The 27,320-nt window shown below is 44.6% G+C and overlaps 1 protein-coding gene across 1 annotated transcript in view; it reads right to left on the reverse strand.

The window, feature by feature from the left end:
• The window catches only part of lamc3 (laminin, gamma 3), a 232,446-nt gene extending 214,708 nt beyond the window's left edge, over positions 1-17,738 (reverse strand). Inside the window, exon 1 of the mRNA XM_051932256.1 lies at positions 17,318-17,738. Within this exon, the coding sequence (XP_051788216.1) occupies positions 17,318-17,684 (367 nt within the window). The 5' untranslated portion in view covers positions 17,685-17,738. The remainder of the gene's footprint in view (positions 1-17,317) is intronic.
• Positions 17,739-27,320: the final 9,582 nt, after the last annotated feature.

Here is a 27,320-nt window from a genome sequence, read left to right on the forward strand (position 1 = left end):
TGAATTTTAAATGAAACAACTCCGATGCAGTTGAAGTGCAGACTTTCAGCTTTAATTCAGTGGGGTGAACAAAACGATTGCATAAAAATGTGAGGCAACTAAAGCATTTTTTGAACACAATCCCTTCATTTCAGGGGCTCCAAAGTAATTGGACAATCGACTCAAAGGCTATTTCATGGGCAGGTGTGGGCAAGTCCGTCGTTATGTCCTTATCAATTAAGCAGATAAAAGGCCTGGAGTTGATTTGAGGTGTGGTGCTTGCATGTGGAAGATTTTGCTGTGAACAGACAACATGCGGTCAAAGGAGCTCTCCATGCAGGTGAAAGAAGCCATCCTTAAGCTGCGAAAACAGAAAAAACCCATCCAAGAAATTGCTACAATATTACGAGTGGCAAAATCTACAGTTTGGTACATCCTGAGAAAGAAAGCAAGCACTGGTGAACTCAGCAACGCAAAAAGACCTGGACGTCCACGGAAGACAACAGTGGTGGATGATCGCAGAATCATTTCCATGGTGAAGAGAAACCCCTTCACAACAGCCAACCAAGTGAACAACACTCTCCAGGGGGTCGGCGTATCGATATCCAAGTCTACCATAAAGAGAAGACTGCATGAAAGTAAATACAGAGGGTACACTGCAAGGTGCAAGCCACTCATAAGCCTCAAGAATAGAAAGGCTAGATTGGACTTTGCTAAAGAACATCTAAAAAAGCCAGCACAGTTCTGGAAAAACATTCTTTGGACAGATGAAACCAAGATCAACCTCTACCACAATGATGGCAAGAAAAAAGTATGGAGAAGGCGTGGAACGGCTCATTATCCAAAGCATAGCACATCATCTGTAAAACACGGTGGAGGGAGGCAGTGTGATGGCTTGGGCGTGCATGGCTGCCAGTGGCACTGGGACACTAGTGTTTATTGATGATGTGACACAGGACAGAAGCAGCCGAATGAATTCTGAGGTGTTCAGAGACATACTGTCTGCTCGAATCCAGCTAAATGACATCAAATTGATTCATGATACAGATGGACAATGACCCAACACATACAGCCAAAGCAACCCAGGAGTTTATTAAAGCAAAGAAGTGGAAAATTCTTGAATGGCCAAATCAGTCACCTGATCTTAACTCAACTGAGCAGGCAGTTCACTTGTTGAAGACTAAACTTCAGACAGAAAGGCCCACAAACAAACAGCAACTGAAAGCCGCTGCAGTAAAGGCCTGGCAGAGCATTAAAAAGGAGGAAACCCAGCATCTGGTGATGTCCAGGAGTTCAAGACTTCAGGCTGTCATTGCCAGCAAAGGGTTTTCAACCAAGTATTAGAAATGAACATTTGATTTCCAGTTATTTAATTTGTCCAATTACTTTTGAGCCCCTGAAATGAAGGGATTGTGTTCAAAAAATGTTTTAGTAGCCTCACATTTTTATGCAATCGTTTTGTTCACCCCACTGAATTAAAGCTGAAAGTCTGCACTTCAACTGCATCAGAGTTGTTTCATTTAAAATTCATTGTGGTGATGTACAGAACCAAAATGAGAAAAAAGCGGTCTCTGTCCAAATATTTATGGACCTAACTGTATATATATATATATATATATATATATATATATATATATATATATATATATATATATATATATATATATATATATATATAGAGTGTGATAGACGGCCAGAAACCCTGCCCCGCCAGGAAGCCTAGAGGAAGGAGGGACCGGGAGAGCGGCACTTCTCTTCCCTGAGCACCTGGAAGGTCCTTGATCCCTGAAGGACAGCACTTCCACTACACCAGGAAGTGCTGACGTACCAGGGATGGTGTACGCCCGGAGTGCTTCCGGGTGCAAGGGCAGTGCAAGGGGAGTGCTGCCGGAAATTCATCATCAGGCACCTGGAGCACATCCGGGTCATTATAAAAGGAGCCGGGTCGGGTGGATGTGGGCAAAGTTTGCAAGAGAGGCGGCCGAAGGACCAAGGACTGAGTAATTTGTAAATAATATTGTACATAGTGTGTGGAATAAACGTGTGTGTATTCCGGTGTCGTGTCTGTCTGTGGCCGAGCTATCTTTTACAATATATAGACATATATATACAGTGGTGCCTCGGTATACGTCCTTAATCTGTTCCAGATCCTTGGACTTATACCAAAAGGACATATACCAAATGAATTTTTCCCATAAGAAATAAAGGGAAAATGACTAATCCGTTCTCATGAAAAAATAATGCATATTATACATTGATGGGGTTGTATAAAATAATTTAAACACTGCTTAACACTAAAATACATAAATACTAAAGCAATTAGATGAATAAATGAAAATTTAACCTCACTTTACCTTGCTGAGAAGAGTCGAGTGCCTACTAGGATGGTGCTAAAGAAGGGAGGAGGAGGAGGAGGAGGAGGAGGAGATGTTGTTGTTTAGAAGGAGAGTCCCCTTCCAATAAAACTTCAGGAATCTGAAATTCTGGTGTTTTTTTTCTCTTTCTCTCCCAGTCTCTGTAACGAAATCATTGGCAGCATCTTTATCAGCACTGGCACCCTCTCCATACCTCACAACACTGTGAATGCCAGTCTTCTTCTTAAAATGATCAAACCAGCCATGGCTGGCTTTAAACACTTCACTTTCTTGGCTCGTTCTTGCCTTGTTTTTCAAAAGATCGGCATGCATCAGTTTTGCCTTTACGCTAATCCGATACGCTATCACCAGCACACTGTTTTTCTGTTATCCACGTGAAAAAACACAAAATCATGTGAAAATTCACAGAGAGTTATAGCGCGGGTTGTTCACTGAATAATAATAATAATTTTTTTTTTTAATAATTTTTTGCATTTATATAGCGCTTTTCTCACTACTCAAAGCGCTCAGCAATTGCAGGTTAAGGGCCTTGCTTAAGGGCCCAACAGAGCAGAGTCCCTATTGGCATTGACGGGATTCGAACCGGCAACCTTCCGATTGCCAGTGCAGATCTCTAGCCTCAGAGCCACCACTCCACCCTAGCAACTGGCGTACTGACGCTTGTGGGCAGTCGTGGCTTTGCCTCGAGAGAGGTAAACAAGGGTAGCGCGCGGTGTTCTAGCACACAAGTCGTATTCCAAACAAGGGTCGTATACCAAGCAAAATTTTTCGCGTTAAAACAGGACGTATGCCAAGTTGGACTTATTCCAAAGCGGACGTATACCGAGGTACCACTGTATATAAAACTCTCAAAAGGCCTCAGTACTCAAAGCAGGCTTGGCACAGAAGCTCAGAAATCAGGCTTGGTTGGCCTGCACATGTGAAAAAGTCCAAAATGGGAGAGGAGAACTGTATAAACGCCTGGCCCAAGGAACAATACAGAATTTCTTATAATAACTGTAATCCAAGAGGAGGACTCAAAGATTCATAGAATTATTATAAATATAAAAAAAATAAAAAAAGGATTATTATAACACGCCAATTCCCACTCCCATTCAAAATACTCTCTTTGAGATGCGGCCTATGCTGAAGAAAGCTAGAAAATGAGGACTTAACTAGAGACATTTAAAGTAACTAAAGCTCTGCACCGGGAGTCCCTAAAGGCCTAAGGATTTGGACAGAGAATCTATAAATTTGGTCGCTTTACCCCTCCCTCTCTCTCACACACCATCACCATGAAGAGAAGGACACACTGAAGAGCACAACTCAGCAGCCATATTGAGACGAAGAAAGCTAGAAAATGAGGACTTAACTGGAGACATTTAAAGTAACTGAACGTCTGTGTGCCGCCTGAAACTACACATCAGCATTTATCAGGCTGTATGGTTGCCAATATTCATTTGTACTTTTGCTTACTGTTATTATTTTATGAATATTACCAATAATACATTATTTAAAATGTAACTTAAATCCTGCTTGTCTTTTACTTTATGTAATTGCCTGAGTTTACAAATGTAGAAGGGAAGGTGGGGAGATGTTATAAAGTACAATACCTTAGAATCACTGCTAAGTCTATGGGGTTTGAGGCCTTCTGACAAAGGCTGCACGTTAATAATACAAAAAGGTGAAAATAGAGAAATAGAGACCTCTAACAAGACAAAACAGCATTGTTTGATTCCAGGATGCAACCAACATGCGTCCTTCCATTTTTAATTACCGGCCTCCTCAGGCTACATGTTAGCAGTTAAACCCCTGCACTGACGGGCCTCTCCAAGTCAGAAGGCTCTGGGAATGATTGAGACAAAACAAAAAGGGACAAAGAAAGAAAAATAAATGAAAGAACTGAAATGAACAGCAGAAATTCAAAGGTGGACGCGTCTATCGCTGTGCAGAACTTGAATTTCAACAAACACCAAAGATAAAAAAACAAAGAAAGTGGAAGATGGCCGCTGGCCTCCGGCCGATTTCACTTAACGTAGTCAGACATCGGGGTCAGGGACTCGCTGCTGCTGTCTGCTTCCTTTTAGGCAATTCTGTTCACAAAAGCAAACTTTAATTAAATTTGATTATGTTTGTACGAGTTTTCCTATTTTGTTGAACTCAAAACTTAGAGAGAAAGAAAAAGGATGCATAAAAATGATGACATTTGTGTCAGATAAAGAAAATGGCATTCAATTAAAACCGGTGACCAGGCTGTGTGTTAAACACAATAAAGGCCATCTGTGTGTTCATCGGCGAGGCTCCATTTACTCCTTCAGTTTGTCTCATCACCTCACCTCACCTCTTTCAGTCTGTCATTTATTTCAGCACACGCTTGCAGGGAGCCGCAGACAATCCGGGAGGATTTGGGTACAAGCAGGAATAAGCTCTGAACAGAATTGCCAGTCAGTGGCGGCGCACACTCGGGATCGGTCAAAACTGCATGTTGAGGGGCTGAGAAAGGAACATGGAGAACCAGGAGGAAAGCAGCTTCAAGGAGCCGAGAGGCAGCAGTGCTAACCACTGTGCCACCATGCCATCTGCACTCAGTTCATGCATCCACTGTTTCCATAATTGAACCTGCTTAATCCAATTCAGGGCTGTGTAAGCAAAAACAGAGAGACAGATGTGAAAGGCACTATATAAGAGATAATTACACAGATGTGAAAGGCACTACATATTGGATAGATACATAGAAAAATGTAGATGTGAAAGGCACTATATAACAGACAGCCTATAAAAAGTCTTCACCCTACTGGAGGTTTTCACATTTTATTGTTAAACATTGAATCCTAGATTCTTTTAAATATCTACTAAACAGAAACTCAGTCAGTCATTTCCCAACCTGCTATATCCTAACACAGGATCACGGGGGTCTGGTGGAGCCAATCAAAGCCAACACAGGGCACAAGGCAGGAAACAAAACCCCGGGCAGGGTGCCAACCCACTGCAGGGCACACACACAATTTAGGATCGCCAATGTGCCTAACCTGCATGTCTTTGGACTGTGGGAGGAAACCCACGCAGACACGGGGAGAACATGCAAACTCCACACAGGGAGGACTCGGGAAGTGAACCTCAGGTCTCTTTACTGCGAGGCAGCAGTGCTACCCACTGCGCCACCGTGTCACCTAAACAAAAAGTGCTTTTCCAATGTATCTATCAATCATTCAAGTACCTTTCACATATATGTTTCTATTAAATAGTGCCTTTCATATCTCTCTGTTATTATTAACTTGTTTTGGTGAGATACAATTGGTTACAAATCATTAGGAGCACAGGATCAGCAGAGGGATTTGAATCCACAACCTTAGGGTTTGTAGTCCAAAGCCTTAACCACTACGTCACACTGCTGGCTTATCCAATTCCTGTCATATCTATCTATTATACATCTCTTACATATTAGATAGACACGTGAAAGATACTATATTATAGATAGATAGATAGATAGATAGATAGATAGATAGATAGATAGATAGATAGATAGATAGATGTGAAAGGCACTATATAATAGATAGATAGATAGATAGATAGATAGATAGATAGATAGATAGATAGATAGATAGATAGATAGATAGATAGATAGGGAAGGCACCATATAATGGATAGATAGATAGATAGATAGATAGATAGATAGATAGATAGATAGATAGATAGATAGATAGATAGATAGATAGATAGATAGATAGGAAAGGCACTATGTAACAGATAGATAGATAGATAGATAGATAGATAGATAGATAGATAGATAGATAGATAGATAGATAGATAGATAGATAGATAGATAGATAGATAGATAAGGCAATATGTAACAGATAGATAGATAGATAGATAGATAGATAGATAGATAGATAGATAGATAGATAGATAGATAGATAGATAGATAGATAGGAAAGGCACTATGTAACAGATAGATAGATAGATAGATAGATAGATAGATAGATAGATAGATAGATAGATAGATAGATAGATAGATAGATAGATAGATAGATAGATAGATAAGGCACTATGTAACAGATAGATAGATAGATAGATAGATAGATAGATAGATAGATAGATAGATAGATAGATAGATAGATAGATAGATAGATAGATAGATAGATAGGGAAGGCACTATATAACAGATAGATAGATAGATAGATAGATAGATAGATAGATAGATAGATAGATAGATAGATAGATAGATAGATAGATAGATAGAAAGGACATGAGAGGCACTATATAACAGACAGACAGGCACTATATAATAGACACTGCGGCGGACGGCTGGGGATTCAGCCTCCCCCGGGCCACGAGAGGGCAGCTTGGAGGCTCATCCTTGTTGGGGCACGTGGTGGCGCCTGCATAATTATGGAGCCCTGCAAGGGCAGCACTTCTGCCACACCAGGAAGTGCTGCTGGAAGATCATCAAGAAGCACCTGGATCACATCTGGGTGAACTATAAAAAAGGCCGCCTCACTCCACTCGAGGAGCTTGAGTCGGGTGGAAGAGGACGGAGCTTGCAGGAGAGGTGAGGAGGCGGTGAAGAAAAGACAGAGATAAGGACTGAGCCATTATTGTGCTGGTTTGTGGACTGTGAGTGCTGTGTTGCAGAAAAGAGAAATAAAACGTGTGTGTTGTGGACATCTGGGTGTCTCGGTGTCTGTCTGTGTCCGGGGCATCTTTTACAACGCACAGACAAATAAACGGAATGGGGCTATATAAAAGACAGACAGATAGAATCCTATAGCAAATGTCAGGCAGACAGCAGTTTGCAACACAAGACGGTTCATCTCAAAATCTGAATCAGCAGCAGGTGCTGCCACCATCACACAATCGTCCACAGCATGAGATGTCCATGCATGTGCAGGGCAGTGAGGGCACATTGGCCTTTGCCTTTTCATATGTGGTGTGTATTGTGACGGATGGCCGGGGCCCATGACTGGCCAGGTCGCCCCTTCAACATTTGATCCGGGGGAATTGCCATGAGCTACACACTACTTCCCCTGGAACGTTTGGTGGCATCCCCCCTGGGTTGCATCGGGGCCACAGGCATGGGACTTCGGAGCTCAGCATTGTTGGGCTCCATGGCCACCACCAGGGGGAGCTGCATGGCTTAATGAGTCTGTGTGGGCTGGAATGCAGCCACACCTGGAAGTGCAGCCTGAATTAGGTGAATTATCACCTGAAGCCCTTCTGGGTGGGCTATAAATGGAGCCAGCAGCCACCACTCCGACAGCCAGAGTCGAGAGGAGGAGGACAACAACAACAATAACAACAACAACACTTGCCGGGAGGAGTGGTGGTGAAGACCAGTAGCGTGCCTTTTGTTTTATTTTGTGCTTTGTGGGACTGTGTTGTGGCTGAGGGGCACAGGGAAGACGTGTCCCCCAGCTGAAGAAAATATAAATTTCTGTTATTTTTACACGTGCATCCCTGTCTTTGTGCCGGGTCGGGCGCCTATATAGCGCCTTTTCACAGTATATAGTTCCTTTCTTATCATATAGTGCCTTTCATATCCATCTCTCTCTCATATAGTGCTTAATATTTCTCTGTTATAAAGCACCTTCTCTTTATATCCATCACCTCGTCTCCCTCTCCGTTATGTAGCACCTTATCGATCTGTCTGTCTATTATATAGTTCCTTTCTTTTCTATTTTATTGTGCCTTATGTATCTCTCTCTTATACACCAGCTTATTATATAGCACCTTACACCTGTCTATATGTAAATTATACAGTGCCTTATCTTAGAGAGTGCCTTTCATATCCATCCATCTTTCTAGTGCCCTGTGCATTAGGCTTTGACATCAAGGTCTATTTCAATAAGATTATTGATTTTTATCAGCCGATGACCCTAGCAGCTAGCGTGTTGATGCCATTAGAGCTTTGAGATGTTTATCCCATCGCACTCACAGTTTCTGTAACAGTATTAAAATTTCCAGAATAATTTCCATTTCTTCAGAGACTGTCAGGCAGACGGCGGTTTGCAACACAAGACAATTCATCTCAAAATCTGAAATCACGAATAAGTGCTGCCATCGTCACTCAATCATCCATAGCAGGAGACAGCCATGCATGTGTAGGGTAGATGTGCCCCCCTTGCCACCTTAAGCTGGCGAGCACACATCAGCCTTCTCAATTTCGTGGGGTGGTGTGTGAGCCGCAGGGCATCTTATATTCAAACTGCATGATCAGAACGGGCTGTGCACGACCCCGACAATAAAACACGTTTGGTTCGTTTGCAGGCCGGCCAGACGTTTCTGTTGATGCCGGAGCTTCTATTACAGTTGTCCACATGTGGCACTTCACCGCCGGGGCTCGCCGAGGTTTCTATTCGACTGTGCAATGAGGCCGGTTGTGTTATCAGAGCAAGGCACCTCAGACTGGCTGAACTTACACGTAGCCAATGCATCATCCAGAAGAACACTCTCATGTAGCTCCTGATTATTAAGAGAAGTTCATTTCTCATTCTGCAAAGTCTTCCAGATCTTTCTTCATCGTTTCATTGTAAAGAGAGAATGAATGCCTAACATACGTGATGTAAAAAATCACAGTCAGGCAAAGCGAGGGATAATGGAGGTGAATTACAGGGCACTGCCTAACGTCTTCTTCTTGTGAATGCCCCGTTTTATAAATAAGTAACTAAGGGACTGCAATGAACAGACACACAAAGGGTTCAGTTTAATACCATATCGATGCCTTGATTCTGTGGTGGGTTGGCACCCTGCCCAGGATTGGTTCCTGCCTTGTGCCCTGTGTTGGCTGGGATTGGCTCCAGCAGACCCCCGTGACCCTGTATTTGGATTCAGTGGGTTAGATAATGGATGGATGGATGGATGCCTTGATTCTTCGCCAATTTATCAATAAAACAAAATGCTCCTCAATAATGTCTTCTGATGTCCCTGCTCTGTCTGCTACTGCCTGGCACGGCTGTTGGTTGCACTCATTCATTCATTTTTTTTTTCCACTGCCAGAGTTGGTAACAGGAGCTAAAAATGAACACACCAGCGGCTGAGCCGTGTTATCCCAGCTGTTGTTGCAACCGAAATTAGAAAAAGATGTTGGGAGGAGACCCCCTGGGCCACGAAAACAGGAAGGCTTGGGCAACTTCACCTTAAAAGGTTTTTCCTCCCACGTAGATGTCGATTTCAAAGGAGAGCAAAAAAGAAAAGAGGGGTCCAAATTCGGAGTGCTCAACCTGTCAGGCACTGCTTCAGGGCTCAAGGTAAACCTTTACAATGAAAAGTCCGGCCATCTTCTTCTTCTACACAGCCCAGTCCCACCAGAATGATAAGCTAAAACTGAGCAGATCTGAAGTTCAAAGTCTCGGCCTCTCACTAATCCAGAACATCCATCACACACACACACAAAAAAAAAATCTGGCTAGTTACAAGTTTAAGAAATAAAATAAAATAAAACAAATACAAAAATAAAATAAAAAAATCAGGAGTGCGTTCCCCTTGACTTTCTCTCGTACTGAGACAGAGGAAAAGGTCGTCAGAACCACTTCCAGTTGTGCAACATCTCTCCAATCAAACCACTGAGAGTGTTCTGACCAGCTGCATCACTGTCTGGTATGGCAACTGCACCATACATCCGACCGCAAGCGTCTGCAAAGGATAGTGAAGACAGCAGAGGACATTATTGGGGTGCCTCTCCCTTCACTACAGGACACATTTTACAAACGCAGTGTCAGCATTGTGCAGGACCCCCTTACACCCCTCACATGGACTTTTCACACTTCTGCCATCCAAAAGAAGATACTGCAGCATCAGAGCCAGATCTGCCAGGCTGCAGGAGAGTTTTTACCCCCAAGCTGTTAGACTCCTTAACACCAGGCTGCCCCCTGGGACCTTCCACACGGCCTCAACCACCAGAACTTTTATACATGCGAGCCACTGTCCTGCAAAGACGAGTGTGCAGGTAGAAAAGAACTGAAAATCTCACACTGACCTTTAAGGATTTAACACACTGCACTTTGATATTCTTTGAAACATTCTGACCTGTCATTGTTTACACGTCTTAAACAACTATTATCCTACACTGATCATTTCTGTATTATCTGTATCTATTATATTACATACAGTTAGGTCCATCAATATTTGCACAGAGACAACTTCTTTCTATTTGCATGGCTTCAATGCTAGTTGATGAGCAGCATTCTGGAATTTTAGTGTGTGGCACCCTGTCCTCCCAAGTGATGCCCAGGATCTTCTGGAGGCGGTGGATGTGGAACGCCTCTAATGTGCAGATTTAGTTGCAGTGGGGAGTCCAGGAGTTGCACCCCTAAAGGAGTGAAATACCACAGCCTCGGTTCCACGTGGAGATTTCAGTTACAGAAGACACGCTTGCTTAGTCGGCCAAATGCAGAGGGGAGACTGAAGAAATCCCTCAACGTTCACCTTCATGATGTAAAAAGTTCTAGTTAATTTATTGTTCAAATCAAAGCTGTTATAAGAAATGGTAGTGTAATAGATGTGGGGTGGTGTTCATCTGGCAGGAATGTTCGGCAGCAGGGAGACGGCTTCAGACTTCATGATGGATCTTCATCATTGTAACCCCTGTGACAGATAGCCAGGGCCATTACCCGGTCGGGACGTCGGCTGGGTGAAAGGACAGAGGGCAAGAACCTGTTTCGAACACTATGTTCCCCAGGAAACTATAGGGCAGCCCCCGGGCTGCTACGGCACCATGGGTCCTTGCAGGGCATGCTGAGAGTTGTAGTTTGGGTTCCATGGGAGCTACCAGGGAGTTCAGCAGGTACAACCCGAGTCCTTTGTGGCACCGCATCTGCCACACCCCGGAAGTGCAGCTAGAAGAAGGTCAAGAAACACCTGAAGCACTTCCAGGGTGCACTATAAATGGAGCCGCCTCACCACCAGTCAGAGAGCCAGAGACGGCAGGTGGGGGACAAAGCTTGTGAGAAAGAGGAGGAGGAGGAGTGGAGACAAAGAGAGGGAAAGGGACAAGAACTGTGTTATATATTTGGTGCTTTTGTACTGTGCTGTGTAGTGGGACGCAAAAGAAAAACGCTTCCCCACTTAAATAAAGGTGTGCTATTGGGAAAGACTTGGGTCTCAGCCTGTCTGTGTCGGGGTTGGGGAGCAGCACGCCCCCTGGTGGTCCACACACCTCACATATTTACATATGCATAGAAGTCTTGTCAGATATGGGCAACTACCAGATGGGCTGTCTGAACTATTTCTGGACTTACACCTTCACCTGTTCTCAACATTTATGGTGTGATGGACAGCTGGGACGCCCAAAGAGTGGAAGAATGGGGGAAGGCAGCTACTGTGGGACACTTCCTCCCCCAAGACGCTAGATGGTGATTTCCCTACAGCATAGTGGTGCCCCCGAAATCCCACAGGGCACCACGGGATCTGGAGTTTGGCTTCACAGCCCTGCTGAGCACCATGGATGCTGCCAGGAGACACTGCAGGAAGACCTGTGGACTTCTACTTTCTACATAGCCCGGAAGTACTATCAAGTCATGAGGAAGGAAGCTCACAAGTACTTCCAGTATGACGAAAAACTTGATTTCTCCATCTGACCTGGAAGTGCTGACAAGTCATGTGGGAGGAAGAGCAGAAGCACTTCCTGGTCGGACCTTATATAAAGGACTGCTGAAAACCCAGCAAGCGAGCTGGAGTCGGGTGGAGGTGGACAAAGCTTGCTGGGAGGTGAGGAGGAAAAGAGGAAGAATATTGTGATTGTTTATGGTGTCGGTGGTGCTTAGGGAGCGCTGTTTGATGAGGAAAACAATTCAAAGAACTTCTTCAAGCTTTTACCCTGTGTCTGTGTGTCTATCTGTTGGGTTTAAAGGGGCAACAGCGACCCCTAGCGTCTTACAATGGCTATTACAGATTGTTGCTATGACCACATCAGTCAAGCAGACATCAGCATTGTGTGTGTGTGTGTGTCCTTCACAGGCCTCTGTCCACTTCTTTTACAGTTTATTGTGTGGTGTGATCTATAGAATAATAGATTTGAAATAAACTCGACAGATTACATTTCAAGCAACATCGTACCAGCCCTGAGCTGGTTTCCCTGCAATGAGACGGTCTCATTTCAGGTACCGATGGGAGACAGTGACACACGAAATGTGTGTTCCTTATGTCCAGTCTACTCCGTCTTTTTCATTTTGGTTGCTGTCACTGCAGAAAACTCCGCTTTGCAAGAAACAGAATGTTGGAAATGGAAGCAGGGACTTCAGGGCTTTTGTGGGCACGTCCAGAGACGTTTGGTTTTTGACTCATTTTAGGGAGGGTTAGCCTTAACTTATTGGGCATCAAAGCTGTGACGGAGACAAGTGTGGGAAGGAGGCACAGACGGAAGTGATGGGGAGATTGTCGAATGACGGGTGGTCACAGTTATTAAACGTTATCAACAGTTTATTGGACACCACAAACAAATCGATCTGCACGCACAGCCAAACTTTACTTCATAAATCTGCTGCCCCACCAACTTCCTTAACTACATTATGGTGGCTGTCAAGATACACAAACAACAGAACATGGTCACTGCTCTACAGAGATGAGCTGCTCATTTCTCAAAATAAATCACCCTGCAAACTCCAATAGTCAAATCAATGGAAATAAAATTAAAATAAAATGCTTTTTATTCATTCTGTGCGGCCTGGTAGTAAATGATCCATGGCCCGGTGGTTGGAGGTCCGCTGGTCTGTAGCATTTCGCAGTTGCTGGAGTAGGATGATGCTATGAAGCTAGCATAACATTAACAATATGACAAATAACCCTAACCCTAACCACAAGGTGAACAGAACCGCCTGCTGAGCTAGGAGACAGGATTGTGTTGTGGGGAAGATCTGGGGAAGGCTAGAAGAACGAACATTTCTGCAGACTTGAAGGTTCTCAAGAGCACAGTGGCCCCCATAATTCTTAAACGGGATGAGTGACTCTTCCTAGAGTTGGCTGCGTAACCAATTGTGGTTGATGGGCTTTTATTGATAAGAGTTGGTGACCCACAGAGAGCCCTGGGAGGAGATGGGAGAAACTTCCAGAAGGACAACCATCCCTGCAATACTCCACCGATGTGGTCTTAATGGCAGAGTAGCCAGACAGAAGCCTCTCTTCACTAAAAGACACCCAGAAGTCCACTCACTCGGAGTTTGTAAAGAGAGACAATGAAAGGACTCTCAGACTGGGAGAAACACGATAGTCTGGTGTGGTGAAACCCAGCTTAGCATCATGTCGGGAGGACACCAGCCACCGCTCATCACCTGTGTAATATCATACACTTGTCAAAGCTGCTCCCGAATCAGCAAGAGTGAAAGGGAAGGTCTACAGGACGGTAATGAGACCAGCTATGTTATATGGGCTGGAGACGGTGGCACAGGAGACAGAGCTGGAGGTGGCAGAGTTAAAGATGCTAAGATTTACATTGGGTGTGACGAGGATGGACAGGATTAGGAATGAGGACATTAGAGGGTCAGCTCAGGTGGGACAATTGGGAGACAAAGTCAGAGAAGCGAGATTGCGTTGGTTTGGACATGTGCAGAGGAGAGATGCTGGGTATACTGGGAGAAGGGTGCAAAGGATAGAGCTGCCAGGGAAAAGGGAAAGAGGAAGGCCTAAGAGAAGGTTTATGGGTGTGATGAGAGAGGACATGCAGGTGATGGGTGTAACAGAACGATAGATAGATAGATAGATAGATAGATAGATAGATAGATAGATAGATAGATAGATAGATAGATAGATAGATAGATAGATAGATAGATAGATAGATAGATAGATAGATAGATAGATAGATAGATAGATAGATAGATAGATAGATAGATAGATACTTTATTAATCCCAAGGGGAAATGCCCATACTCCAGCAGCAGCATACTGATAAAAACAATATTAAATAGTTATAACAATGCAGGTATAACAGACAATAACTTTGAATAATGTTAACGTTTACCCCCCCGGTGGAATTGAAGAGTCACATAGTGTGGGGAGAAACGATCTCCTCAGTCTGTCAGTGGAGCAGGACGGTGACAGCAGTCTGGAGTAAATCTGAAAACAGCCGTCCACTGGTGGTCTCCATCCACCCTGACAGATCTGGAGATTTGTGTGCTGTGGGGGATCATTCATTGGAGGGAATCATCCAAATCCAAGTATGGGAAGCCGGTCATGTCAGAACCAAGAAGACACCAGGCTGGAATGGCTGCCAAAGGGTCTTCAATGAAGTAAAGGGTCTGAACACTTTTGCAAAAAAGGGATATTTCAGTTTGGTTTTTTTTCTTTTTTTAATTTTAACAAATTTGCAAACATTTCTAACCTCCTGTTTTCGCTTTGTCAGGTTGAGTGTTGTTTGACGTGTGAAAAATGAATTTCAATGATTTCAGCACAAGGCTGCCACATAATAACGTGAAAAAAGTGAAGGGGATGAAGGTGCTGTGGTCCCCACTTAATCAAACACGTGTGTTTTGGGGAACGTGGGAGGAGAACCCAAGTGGTGACTGACATGGAGAACTTGTAACACTCCACATGGCCGAAGTTCAAACCCAGGCTACCGAGATAATGAGGTGGACACAGCATGCACTGTGGTACTCAGAAGGAATTAAAACATGGCACCTTTCAGAACAGCCACCGTCTATAAACATTTCAATGTGTGATACAACACGAGGAAGAAAAGAAGCGATTTACATCAACTGATGAGTCAGAACATTCTGGTCATGAAGGGAATGACGTTGACTACCTCGTAACAATGGTGTATGTCGAGGTCAGGGACATATTAGATGGTAAGCTGACCTCAGGTACTTGTAGTTGGTATGGGCAGGCGTAAAGACCAGAGGGACTTTAATGAGGGTCAAATCTTGATGGCCAGATGATGGGGTCGGGGCATTTGTAAGGCTTGTGGGGTGACTCAGAGTCCACCGTGGTGAGCAACTATCAACAGTGGAGAGAAACACCATGGATGGCTGACGGGGTTCTGGGCAGCCAAAACTCATCAATGTGAGAGGCCATCCCACCTGAAATGAGCCGATAGAAGAGCTACTGTGGCACAAATCACAGATAACTTTAATGACATTTATGGGCAGTGCCAGTTAATGCCTTACAAGCCCCATACCTACATATATGCACATATATATATATATATATATATATATATATATATATATATATATATATATATATATATATATACATATATATTGTGGCGAGCAGCTGGGGACGGCACCCAGCCGGGACGCCTGGAAGGACCGGAAGAGGGATTACGCCTCCTCCGGACCACGAGGGGGCAGCTGTCCTGGTTGGTATGGGGACCACGGGAACAGAACATGGAAGCTCAACCCTATAGGGGACCGTGGTCACCACCAGAGGGCACCCAGATGCCTGAAGAGCCCTGGATGTCAGCACTTCCCGGAGGTCGTGGCGGAAGGAATACTAGGGACACCCGGAGAGCTTCCGGGTGCTCAGCTGGCACTTCTGCCACACCAGGAAGTGCCAGCGGAAGTTCATCGGGAGGCACCTGGAGCATGTCCGGGTGAATATAAAAGGAGCCGCCTCCCTCCATTCGTGAGCTGGAGTCGGGAGGAAGTGGACATAGCTCGGAGGAGAGGAGTGGAGGCGGTCAAGAGAGAGGCATTGATTGAGAGCCTGGACTTGAAGGTGTGTGGTGCGGGTTGTGTGTGGTATTGTAAATAGGGAATATGTATAATAAACGTGTGTGTGGTTTGAAACCATCGGTGTCTGCCTGTCTGTGTCCGGGCTGCTTTCCACTATATATATATATATATATATATATATATATATATAGTTCCTTTCATGTCAGCACTTGCTCAATATGGGTCAGAACAAATTAAATTTGGCTTAAGGTGATATGTGATCTCACCATTGAAAATATATCAAGCTATCATTATTTATATAGCGCCTTCCATACCCAGGCTGTTTATAATGTGATTCACAATATGATATTTCACAGTTTTCATATGAGTCTCCTCTCATACTTTACAATATAATAATAATAATAATAATAATAATAGTTCGTTGAGGAGGAAAGTTTTAAGTTGAGATTTAAAGGTGGAGAAAGATGAGCAAAGTCGAAAAGACTGAGGAAGAGGGGCCATAACACTGAATGAGCTGCCTGCCTCCCAGGGAGGAGAGTCTGGTGTGTGGGACAGTAAGGAGATTGCTGCTCGAGGACCTGAGAGAGCGACGAGGAGTGCACGGAGCTAGGAGTGGAGTGAGGTAGAGGGGGGCAAAGGTTATGGAGGGGTTTGAAGGGGAGAAGCAGAGTCTTGAATTTAATCTTTGATGGAACCGGTAACCAGTGAAGTTGGGAGAGAACAGGGGAGATGTGAGCAGAACGCTTTGTGTGGCTGCGGAGGTCTGAATGTCCTTTAGCTTCTGTATTGATTTTTCAGGGAGGCTGATGAAGAGGGAATTACGTAAATCAATTCGAGACATTATGAAACAATGAACCAGAGTTTGATTTTTGATTATGACCAATCCATCCATCCATTTATAACCTGTGTATCCATTTTAGGGTCCCAGGGTGCCAGAGCCTATCCCAGCAGCATAAGGTACAAGGTAAGAACAAAGCTTGGTCTGAGCACCAGCCCATCACACCTCACTTCATCCATTAATTTTAAAATCACTTATTCTGTCCTGGCTTATGGGATGGTGTCGGCTATCCTAGCCTGCAATCAAACCCACCTGGCATGCTTGGCGCACACTCATGTCTATGCCCACACTGCCACCTAAATCAAACAGTCTATGAAGTTGTGTCCTGTGCCATTCTTATTAAACTCAACATCAAAGTCTCTTACCTGTACTCTATTTCAAGTGCAAAAACACTATTATATAGCTCCTTATGTGGCATGCAAGCACTAATCTGAAGGAATCAGTCTTAAATTGGGACCCATTACAAATGTTCAGAGCAGTAAATTGCAGATCAGGCAATAAAATCACATAAAAGCAAAGTGTGGAGATGGAACAGACAACAGGACTCACCTAAATGCAGGGTCAGGTTCACTGAATTGGGATACTGCACCCCAAAAAACATGGACTGGCTCTGCCACCAGGTGGGGTCCTCATCACTGTGGAAGTCGGTCAGGTAGGTGGCATTATGGTGGAGAGCAGCCTCTGTGGCATCACATCGGTGACAAGATCTGATTGGTCCAGTTTGCCTGCAGTAGTCCTCAGCAGGGGCGCCGCAGGTGTTGGATGCCATCAAGGTTTTATTGAAAGCGGCATTCTCAAACTTTGGTAGGCACCGCTGGGGGTGACCCCGTTCATCAACACAGGACTCCATGCCACCTGAAACAGTGGAGAGCTGGAGCAGCAGGAGTAGGAGCTGCCAGAATGCCGCATTGACCATAGTGACAAAGAAGCAAAAGTAAACCAAGACATCCAGTGGTTCCAGAAATGTCTTTGTCCTGCTAGTGCCTGCGCCTTCTCATTCTGTCTCCAACTTTCTGCTCACTTGAGTGGTTCAGGCTGAGGGGAAAAAAAGCCACGTGCTAAAGTTTGGAATTGCAGCCGAGAGAGAGAGAGAGAGAGAGCGAGTGAGTGAGCAAGAGAGAGAGTGAGAGAGAGCGAGTGAGGGAGAGAACAAGTGAGCGAGAGAGCGCGAGAGGGCAAGTGAGAGAGAGAGAGCGAGTGAGCAAGTAAGAGAGACCGAGGAGGGGGCGAATGAGAGAGAGAGAAAGAAAGAGAGAGTGAGTGATCGAGCAAGAGAGAGAGAGCGAGCGAGGGAGAGAGAGAAAGGGAGTGAGTGAGTGAGCGAGCGAGAGAGCGAACGAGCAGGAGAGTCAGCAGTCAGCTGGTTTCGTTTATTTTCCTAAGCCACAGGTGGTCATCAGTCGGACATGAACTTGTTTGTCCAGCTGCCTCTGGGACACATGGGCTTTACGGCGAGAAAAAATGGCACCGCTGCCTTGGCCGGGATGTCTTTAGGGTGCAAGTCATTTTTCTCAAAGGCTCATATGCAAGCAGGAACCTAAACTTGAACTTGAAAAGGAATCAAATCTGATCTGGACATGCAAGCAATGTCCTCAAGGTGTGACAGTCGTTCTTGATAAGCTGAGGTTCGTGCTATGTGTGCAGAGGGATTTGAGAAAAGTTTGACTTCAGAATAAATACGTAAATAGACAGGCGCAAATGGCAAATACTGATGGCTTAGCATGGCTCACTTTGAGGTAACATGTCAGCTGAGCTGTCCGGCCCTCTGTCTTATAATCGACTCGCTTACGACGGTGAATGGCACACAGTTTACTGACCGCAATGTAATGCAAAGAAGAAAAGCATAAAACAGGCCATGTGAGTGACAAAACAGAATGTGACCCTGTGCCGTCCATAATGTTTGGGACAAAGACACATTTTATCTTGATGTCACCCCTCTGCTCCACAGTTTAAAATTCCAAATCAAACACTTCAGACATTGCCATTAAAGTACACACTGCAGACTTTCATTGAAGGGGATTTACAGACCTTTTGGTCACACAATACTTTTTCTACACAGTCCCCCCATTTCAGGGCACCATAATTGGCGCGCACAGGTGTTTGTGATTCCTCAGGTGGGTTTCCTGGCTTCATAAGACACCTTGACCTGCTTCTACCCTTTGGAGTCTGGAGTTACCACTGTTCAACATGAGGACACGAGCTGCGCCATTGAAAGTCAAAGAAGCCATCCTGAGGCTGAACAACAAGAATAAAACAATCAGAGACGTCAAGAAGACCGTAGGATGACCAAAATGAACTGGAATATCACGAAGAAGAAAGAATACACTGGTGGGCACAGTAATTACAAAGGGACTGGTAGGCCAAGGACGACCTCCACTGCTGATGACTGAAGAATCCTCACGACGGTCAAGAAAAAAGCACCAAACGCTTGTGTGACTGATCAGACACAGACTTCAGGGGGCTGATGTGTGTGTGTCAGAGACGACTATCTGCAGTAGACGTCATGAACAGAAACACAGAGGCCACACTGCAAGATGCAGACCACAAAAGTAGGATGGCCAGATTACAGTTTGTGAAAAAGGATGTCAAAGAGCCTGCAGAATTCTGGGCAAAGGTCTTGTGGGCAGACGAGAGAAAGATAAACCTCATCAGAGTGATGACAAGAGCAAAGTGTGGAGACCAAAAGGAACTGCCTGAAATCAAATGCAGACCACCTCATCAACTAAACATGGCGGTGCTGGGGGTGTTATGGCTTGGGCATGTATGGCTGCCGCAGGTTCTGGCACACTTCTCTTCATTGATGATAGCACTGCTGACGGCAGTCACACAATGAATTCTGAGGTGTGTAGAAACATCTCATCTGCTCAAGTCCCGGTAAATTCCTCCAAACTCACTGACCGGCACTTCATCCTACAACAAGATAATGAGCCAAGAGGCAACACAGGAGGTTTTCAAAACTAAAAAATGGGAAATTCTTAAATGGCCAAGCCAGTCACTCAGTTTCAATCCAATTGAGCAGGCCTTCCATATGCTGAAGAGGAGAACAAGCCCCAGAGCTGAAGATGGCTGCAGTAGAGGCTTGGCAGAGCATCACCAGAGAAGACCCTCAGCACCTGCTGATGCCTATGCAGTCATTACTTGCAAGGGACATGCAACAAAGTCCTAAATATGACAGGCTTTGATAGACCTGCCATTAGGCAGCTAGACTGGAACCAAAACCGGCAGCCACAGTGACCATCCGGGACTGACGTACAGTATCATCCTCTACTAATCATCACCATCTATGACTTGACTATTTCCACTCTTCCATCCCAGCATGCTCAAAAAAATTTCAATAGTCTATTGCTAGAAAAAATAAACACTCTCCGGAGTCGTGCACAGATTGGATGGTGATATTGCGTTATTTACATACATTGAAGAGGAAACAGTAAACGGGATTCATAAGTAAATGTTTGAAGATAATTACTGCTCTTCCATTTCATTAAATTTTATGAATTTTATTTGTAGAGTCAACTTATTGAAGGAACCTTAATCTGATTAACATCCAACTGATTTATGGGGTTGCAGCTCAATTTGTTGTGCCAGCACTGAGTGCCCGTATAGATTCTTGCTTTTTCTTGCCAATCCTAAAGAGTTTGAATACGAGGTTTGAGTTAAGTCGTTTTTCATTAAGCCTGTCAAAATGCGACATACAAGAGAAGTCTCGTGCCTTGAGCATGGGAAAGGCGCTATATAAATAAATGTATTAATAAGTCGTATCTCAGTATACAGGCGCTATAGATACAGCCAGCTTGGTCACGTACTACGGTGCTGCCATCTAGTTGATAGCCACAGAATTTTTATTTTTTGGTGTAAACACCTTCCCAAAAATCTACTCTATATATTGTCACGCATGCGCGCTTCGGAGGCAGTCAATAAACCCTACGGTGAGTAAAAGATCGCGTGATGAAGGGTTACGGAAGGGTACTAACGTCTATCTCTCTCTTTTTTCTCAGAATCAAAGATGAGAAATAAAACTCATGCATCACAGTCCAGGAGCCAAAATGGCCGACTCTCAGCTTCCATCCCTTACATGATGACATCACCTCTGAGCCCACGGACACGACGCCACTTCCTGCAGCCATCTTTGTTTCTTTTTGTATAAATACGGCCCCTGTTTATTATTTGATTGGTTTCTTCCATTTTTCCCTAGTAGGTTTTTTTGGGAGTTTTTCCTCGTCTTCTTAGAGAGTCAAGGCTTGGGGGGCTGTCAAGAGGCAGGGCCTGTTAAAGCCCATTGCGGCACTTCTTGTGTGATTTTGGGCTATACAAAAAATAAATTGTATTGTAAAGAGAACGGAAGTCAGGATCCTTTACGTTACATTTGCATCTCTTTGTTTAGCCGATGCTTTTGCCCAAAGCGACTGACAAAGGACGTCAGGAGCAGGACAGATTACAAAAGTTGATCACCACAAGTGATCTATTGAACAACAAGACAGACAGGCACAGAGCAAAAACGTTCACGAACAAATCTGAAATAAATGTACAGAACAAGAGAGTCGCCAAATGCTTCTTAAACAAACACATTAAGGGCGTGAGAGGTTTGGATGGAGGTGGGCAGCTTGTTTCACCAGCTAGGAGGTATCTGTGAAAAGAGTCTGGAATGAGATTTGATGCCACACAGAGGTGGCATCACCAGATGCTGTTCACTGGCAGATTTTAGTGGGTGAGAAGGAGCTGGCACTTCACCAGTGTCTCCATATACAGAGGTGCCGACCAACTGACTACACTGCAGACAAGCATCAGGGATCGGAACTTCAAGTGTCCTGCTACAGGGAGATCATATAGTGCCCTGAAGAGAGGAGTGACGTGTGCCCACCTCGCCAGGTTGAATACAAGATGGGCCACTGCATTGGCTTCACAGTACATGTGGGTCCTTCTGCTAGCAGTGAGTTACAGTAATGCAGAGGTGACGAGAACAAAGCCTGGACCAGAAGTTGTGCTGCATATTCCGTCAGCTGATTGCAATGAGTGCAGAATACGGCTTCTAGAATCTTAACTAGGAAAAGAAAATCCGAGCACATCACACCAGTCTTAGCGTCACTGCACTGGTTACCTGCGTCATTTAGAATTGACTTTAAAATACTGCTAATGGTTAACAAAGCCTTCAATAATCTGCTCCATCTTATATTTCAGAATGCCTGTCACCTTACACTCCGAATCGTAACCTTAGATCTTCAAATGAGGGTCTGCTTAGAATTCAAAGAGCTAAACTTAAAAGAAGTGGTGAGGCGGCCTTCTGCTGTTAGGCACATCAAATCTGGAATGGCTGACCGAGAGGAATTTGCCAGGCTAATACGGTGGAGCACTATAACTCTTTGAGGGCTGAATATTTTTTGCACACAACTAAGTTTTCTGAAAAGCACACAAAGCAAAGGTTTCACATGTAAATCAAACGTCTGTTGCTGTGACTGCTGTCGACGCCTGTTCAGCATCTCTGGTGGCTGTGTAGGGGCAGCTCGATGGCCGGTAGGAATGCGTGGTGGGCTGGCTGGCTGGCTGCCTGGCCTGTCTTCGCGTGGCGGTGCGACACAATCTGCTTTGTACCTCTTGTCATTGTATGTGTAGGCGCATCAGCTACACAAGCGTGTTCAGCACCACTAATCAGCTGAAGCCGATACCTCACTTTCGTTTTCAGATCACTTGCATCAAAATCAGTGTCCGATTCGGCGATAATACTCAAAATGTCGACAACGGAGTGTTTTGCTCTGTGTATAAGCATTGGTCTCTCGCTAGATGTCGATGCCATTTTAGAGGTTGTTTGCTCTTCGCTACGCACACATGCACAGGTGATTGAGGTGACATCAATGAAGCTAACTTTCCTTCCAGCAAAGATAGTTGAACTAAAACATAACCGGCGAGTTTTTTTTGCCATTTACGGCTGATTACTGTCCTCTACCCCTGAATTTCGACAAAAGTCGACATCTGCCCTGAAAGAGTTAAAACACTGCTGAAAACACATTACTGTAACATGGCTTTCTCAGAGCTTCATTTTAGTTTAATCTTGATACTCTGTATATGCATTAAATTATTATTATCATTCCTGGTGGCTCCATAATTCTTACTAACCCCTACTTTCTCTTCTGCTCTTTTGCTGGTTTTCTGTGGTGGTGATCTGCCCCGTGATGTCCCTACATTGATGAATTAACTCATTTAGGGCTAATTTTTTTTTGTTTCTTTTCTCCCAGGGCTGAATATTTTTCCAAAAACTAAAAAAAGAACACAAAGTAATTGTTTAACATATCAAATCAACAAAAAATATTTCCTTTTGACAAATGTTACTGTCTTGCATGTTGTATGAGCCTGCATACTCTATGATTTCACATACATATCACATACATTTTACACAGCAAAGTCCTGCAAAGTCTGATCCCGCTCAAAGCAGCCAATTTCAGTCATTGCCACATTGCACTGCTTACAATATGTGTTGCTTTGGTGCCTACTTTTCAATTGTCTGTTGCTGCACTTTCTCACATATATTGTTAGTGTGTACTGTAGAGAGACAAGTCACCAGTTTGCCATCGTGCCATGCCACTGACACCAAGTTTTCTGCACGCAAGGAAACCGTATTGTCACCTCTTTTCCTCTTCAGCCTGTCTGGCATGTGTCTCCTGTTCACCCTCACTGTGCCACAAGCTCCAATTCCTCTGCTCTGTAGCTCCATGAACAATTCTGGGCATGTATAAAAATTGTCCAAATGTACACAACATGACCCAAATGTTCATAGACCTGAAGCAGCTCCAGCACAACCTGACTTGTCAAGGGACAGTTCTCTTTTTGAAAGAAATACTTTCCTGTATATGTAATTACTTTCAGGCAGAAACCAGTGTTTACTTCTGCCTGTACAAAATCCTTTATGCCCTACTTTGTGGGCTTGTCTGGCATATATTTGCAGAAAAAAAAGATGTCCCTTTTATTTTATCATAGATTCATGCACAGACAAATCACAGCCAGGCTGATAAAATTGTTTCTATGTTGGTTCCACAATGTCAAGCAGGGGCTGAACTTTATGCATGGCGTTATATAGCCTGGCTCACCCCATGGGATTTGCTTCTGTTTATTACAGAAGTGAATAAAACTTTGCGGCATCACGTACCTATCATCACGCTGCATAACCTGTCCAAAGCCACCAGGGGACAAAGCATGTTTGGACCAATGCTCCCTGAAGTTATATCACCAGTTCTGTCCCATCTCTATTTGTAATGCCACAGCACGCTTCATCTCGTCTTTTGTTGTGGGTTTCCAATTTGAAAAATGAGAATGCGATGCAAGCGCAGCCCGCGATTCAAAAAATTTCTCTGCCTACCTGTTTGTCTTGTCTGACAGTAGCTGAAAAGCAGCATCAGGAGAGAGCAGCCTGAAGTAGTTCAGCAGCTGGTGATCTGTCGTGTCCAACAGCAAGTCATGCCGTCTTGTGAAGTCCGGTAGCCAGTTCAGCTCCCACGGATCAATGTCTGTGTATTCCTCCCACGCGAACCTTGCCGTAGATGCATCGGCTGCGCGAATGCGCTCAGCTGACGCGGCATCGGATGGTGTCCGATCAGCTGATGCCGGCTTCTCACTCTCTTGCTCGATCTCCTGATCACGGTCAATAAAATCCGATTCTGAAAAATCAGAGTCTGACTCCGCGATAATGCGCAAAACATTGTCTGCCGAGTGTTTTCTTTTCTGCACTCGCTTCGCTCCCTTGTGACATGTCGATGCCATCTTGCCTTTGTTTACATTTGTTTAAATTTCGCAACTCACGCACACGCAAGGATTAGTTGCCGAGTCAACGAGTCTAGCATTCGTCCAAGCACAGAGGGAATGCCTGTGACGTGACAATGAGTTTTGTCGCCATTAACAGCTGATTGTCACCCTCTATCCCTGGATGTCGACTTTTGTCGACATTTGCCCTCAACCCCTTCTGTCGACAAAAGTCGACATCCGCCCTAAAAGAGTTAAAGGCCAGAAGTCCACATGACTGTCATCATCAAGTTCTTCCATGTGAACCCTGAATACCATGAGGACTGACTGTGAGGTCACTGATGTTCAGTAGAATGCCTAGAGGGGGCTGGCTGGGTGGTCTCGTGGCCTCAGAACCCCTGCAGATTTTATTTTTTTTCTCCAGCCGTCTGGAGTTTTGTTTTGTTTTTTCTGTCCTCCCTGGCCATCGGACCTTACTCTTATTCTATGTTAATTAGTGTTCCCAAATTCTATTTTCTTATTTATTTTGTCTTTTTCTTCTTTCTTCATTATGTAAAGCACTTTGAGCTACATCAGTCAGTCAGTCAGTCATTCTCCAACAGGGTCACGGGAATATTTGTGAGTATTTTAGAATCGGCGCACAAAAAGGGAGAGCCAGAAATTCCTGGAGTCAGTCAATGGCACAGTAAGGTGTAGTTATTGAATTTGCCACTCGGTATCGGATGACTACAGTCTGGTCAATCAGTCCACCGAGTGGCATTGTGCTGAGATGATCAAGTGCGTATTTCTGCTGTTTATTCAACAATTGTGCAGGAGACTTGAGCATTTTTTATTCCATAAATAATATCCATCCATCCATTGTCCAACCCGCTATATCCTAACACAGGGTCATGGGGGTCTGCCGAAGTCAATCCCAGCCAGCACAGGACGCAAGGCAGGAGCAAATCCTTGGCAGGGTGCCAAGCCCACCACAGGGCACACACCCCCACACACCAGGGACAATTTAGGATTGCCAATCCACCTAACCTGCATGTCTTTGGACTGTGGGAGGAAACCCACGCAGACATGGGGAGAACATGCAGACTCCATGCAGGGAGGACCCGGGAAGCGAACCCTGGTTCCCAGGTCTCCCAACTGCGAGGCAGCAGCGCTACCCACTGTGCCACCGTGCTGCCACTTGAGCTATATCATTTGTATGAAAATGTGCTATAGAAATAAATGTTGTTGTTGATTTTACAAATGATTTACGGATTGAATCTGTAGAAACGAGAGTTGAAATGTGGTCAGAGACAGGTAGCCGCTCATCAATGCTCATCAATGCCCACCCCAAGGTTGCGTACTGACTTGGCAGGTGTTGGTGACAATGAGCCACACTGAACAGAGATAGATGAGGAGCTCTTACTCCAGTGGTCCTTCATTTGGGTTGAAATACAACCAAAAAATTGCAACCCACAGCAACAACTCCAAATCCTCAATCCAGTAATCAAAATCTAAAAACAGAAGCAAAATAAAATCAAGAAGCCAGGTGTTCTGTCTAAAGAGAGACAGAGGACAAAAAAATAAAAATGACCGGAAGATGTGACAGTCAAGAAATGGGCAGAGGACAGAATCTGGAATCACAGAGAGAGATCTTTTGCCAAAGCCCCAGTCAATTTTCATTCATTTTTTTGACTGGTAATTGGTCTTTTCGTATGACCTTTTGGAGGTGTGAGCGCAGGGTCACCTATTATGTAATGCCATCCTGGAGCAATTTTCAGGTTAAGGGCCCAACGGAGTAGGATCCCCTCCCGTTACTGCCAGAAGGGAGCCAGGGATCAGAACTAGGAATTCAAAAGGTAAGTGGCGATAAATCACACGGGATGGATTTGTCATCCGTCAAGTATGAAGACTCCCATAGGTTTCCATGGAAACGGTTAACACTTTTGACTGGTGCTGCCTGTGATGGAAACAACATGGCTTCGTGGTAGAATGTAAACAAATGTTTAACTTTGTCAGTAGGCAGACAAGAGACCTCAAATTCAAATTCTTTGTACTTCGAAACCCCAGAATAATTAATAGCCCTGAATGAATTTCCCCTTGGGATTAATAAAGTATCTATCTATCTATCTATCTGATCACCAGACCGAGCACAGAATTATTGATAAACATCGATCATAATACCAGAAGATCAATGCTCACAAGAACAACACTCTCCAAGTGTTTATGTAATATGTCAAAATATGTAGGCTGGGGGCGGTCCTTCAGGGTGGCCCCGCCTCTTGGGAGGTTTCACCCACAAAACACAAGGAACACAGAAGAACACATCCAACATCTCTCTATATATTGTGGATCCCCAGCCGGGAAGCCTGGAAGGACCGGGAGTGGGACAATACCTCCCCTGGGCCACGAGAGGGCAGCCGCCCTGGTCTGCATGGGGGCAACGGGATCAGAGCTTAGAAGTTCATCCCTGTTGGGGCCCATGGCCACCACCAGGGGGCCCCCTGGAGGATTATGGTGCCCTGGACTGCGGCACTTCCGCCACACCGGGAAGTGCCGTCAGAAGATCATCAGGAAACACCTTGAGCACATCCGGGGCAGTACAAAAGGGTCCGCCTCACTCCATCAGACGAGCCGGAGTCGGGTGGAAGAGGACGGATCTTACGAGGAGAGGTGGCAGAAGACCTGGGAGAGAAAGAGAGAGAAAACAAGGGACTGAGTTTGGCTAATTGAGCATTGTGTGGTGCTATATATAAGAATAACCATTAAACGTGTGTGATTTTGGACATGTAGTGTCTGTCTATCTGTGTACGGGGGCTGAACTTCCACAATATATAGAAAATCCAACGTC

Source organism: Erpetoichthys calabaricus, chromosome 9 (assembly GCF_900747795.2).
Source record: "Erpetoichthys calabaricus chromosome 9, fErpCal1.3, whole genome shotgun sequence".
Lineage (NCBI taxonomy): Eukaryota > Metazoa > Chordata > Cladistia > Polypteriformes > Polypteridae > Erpetoichthys > Erpetoichthys calabaricus.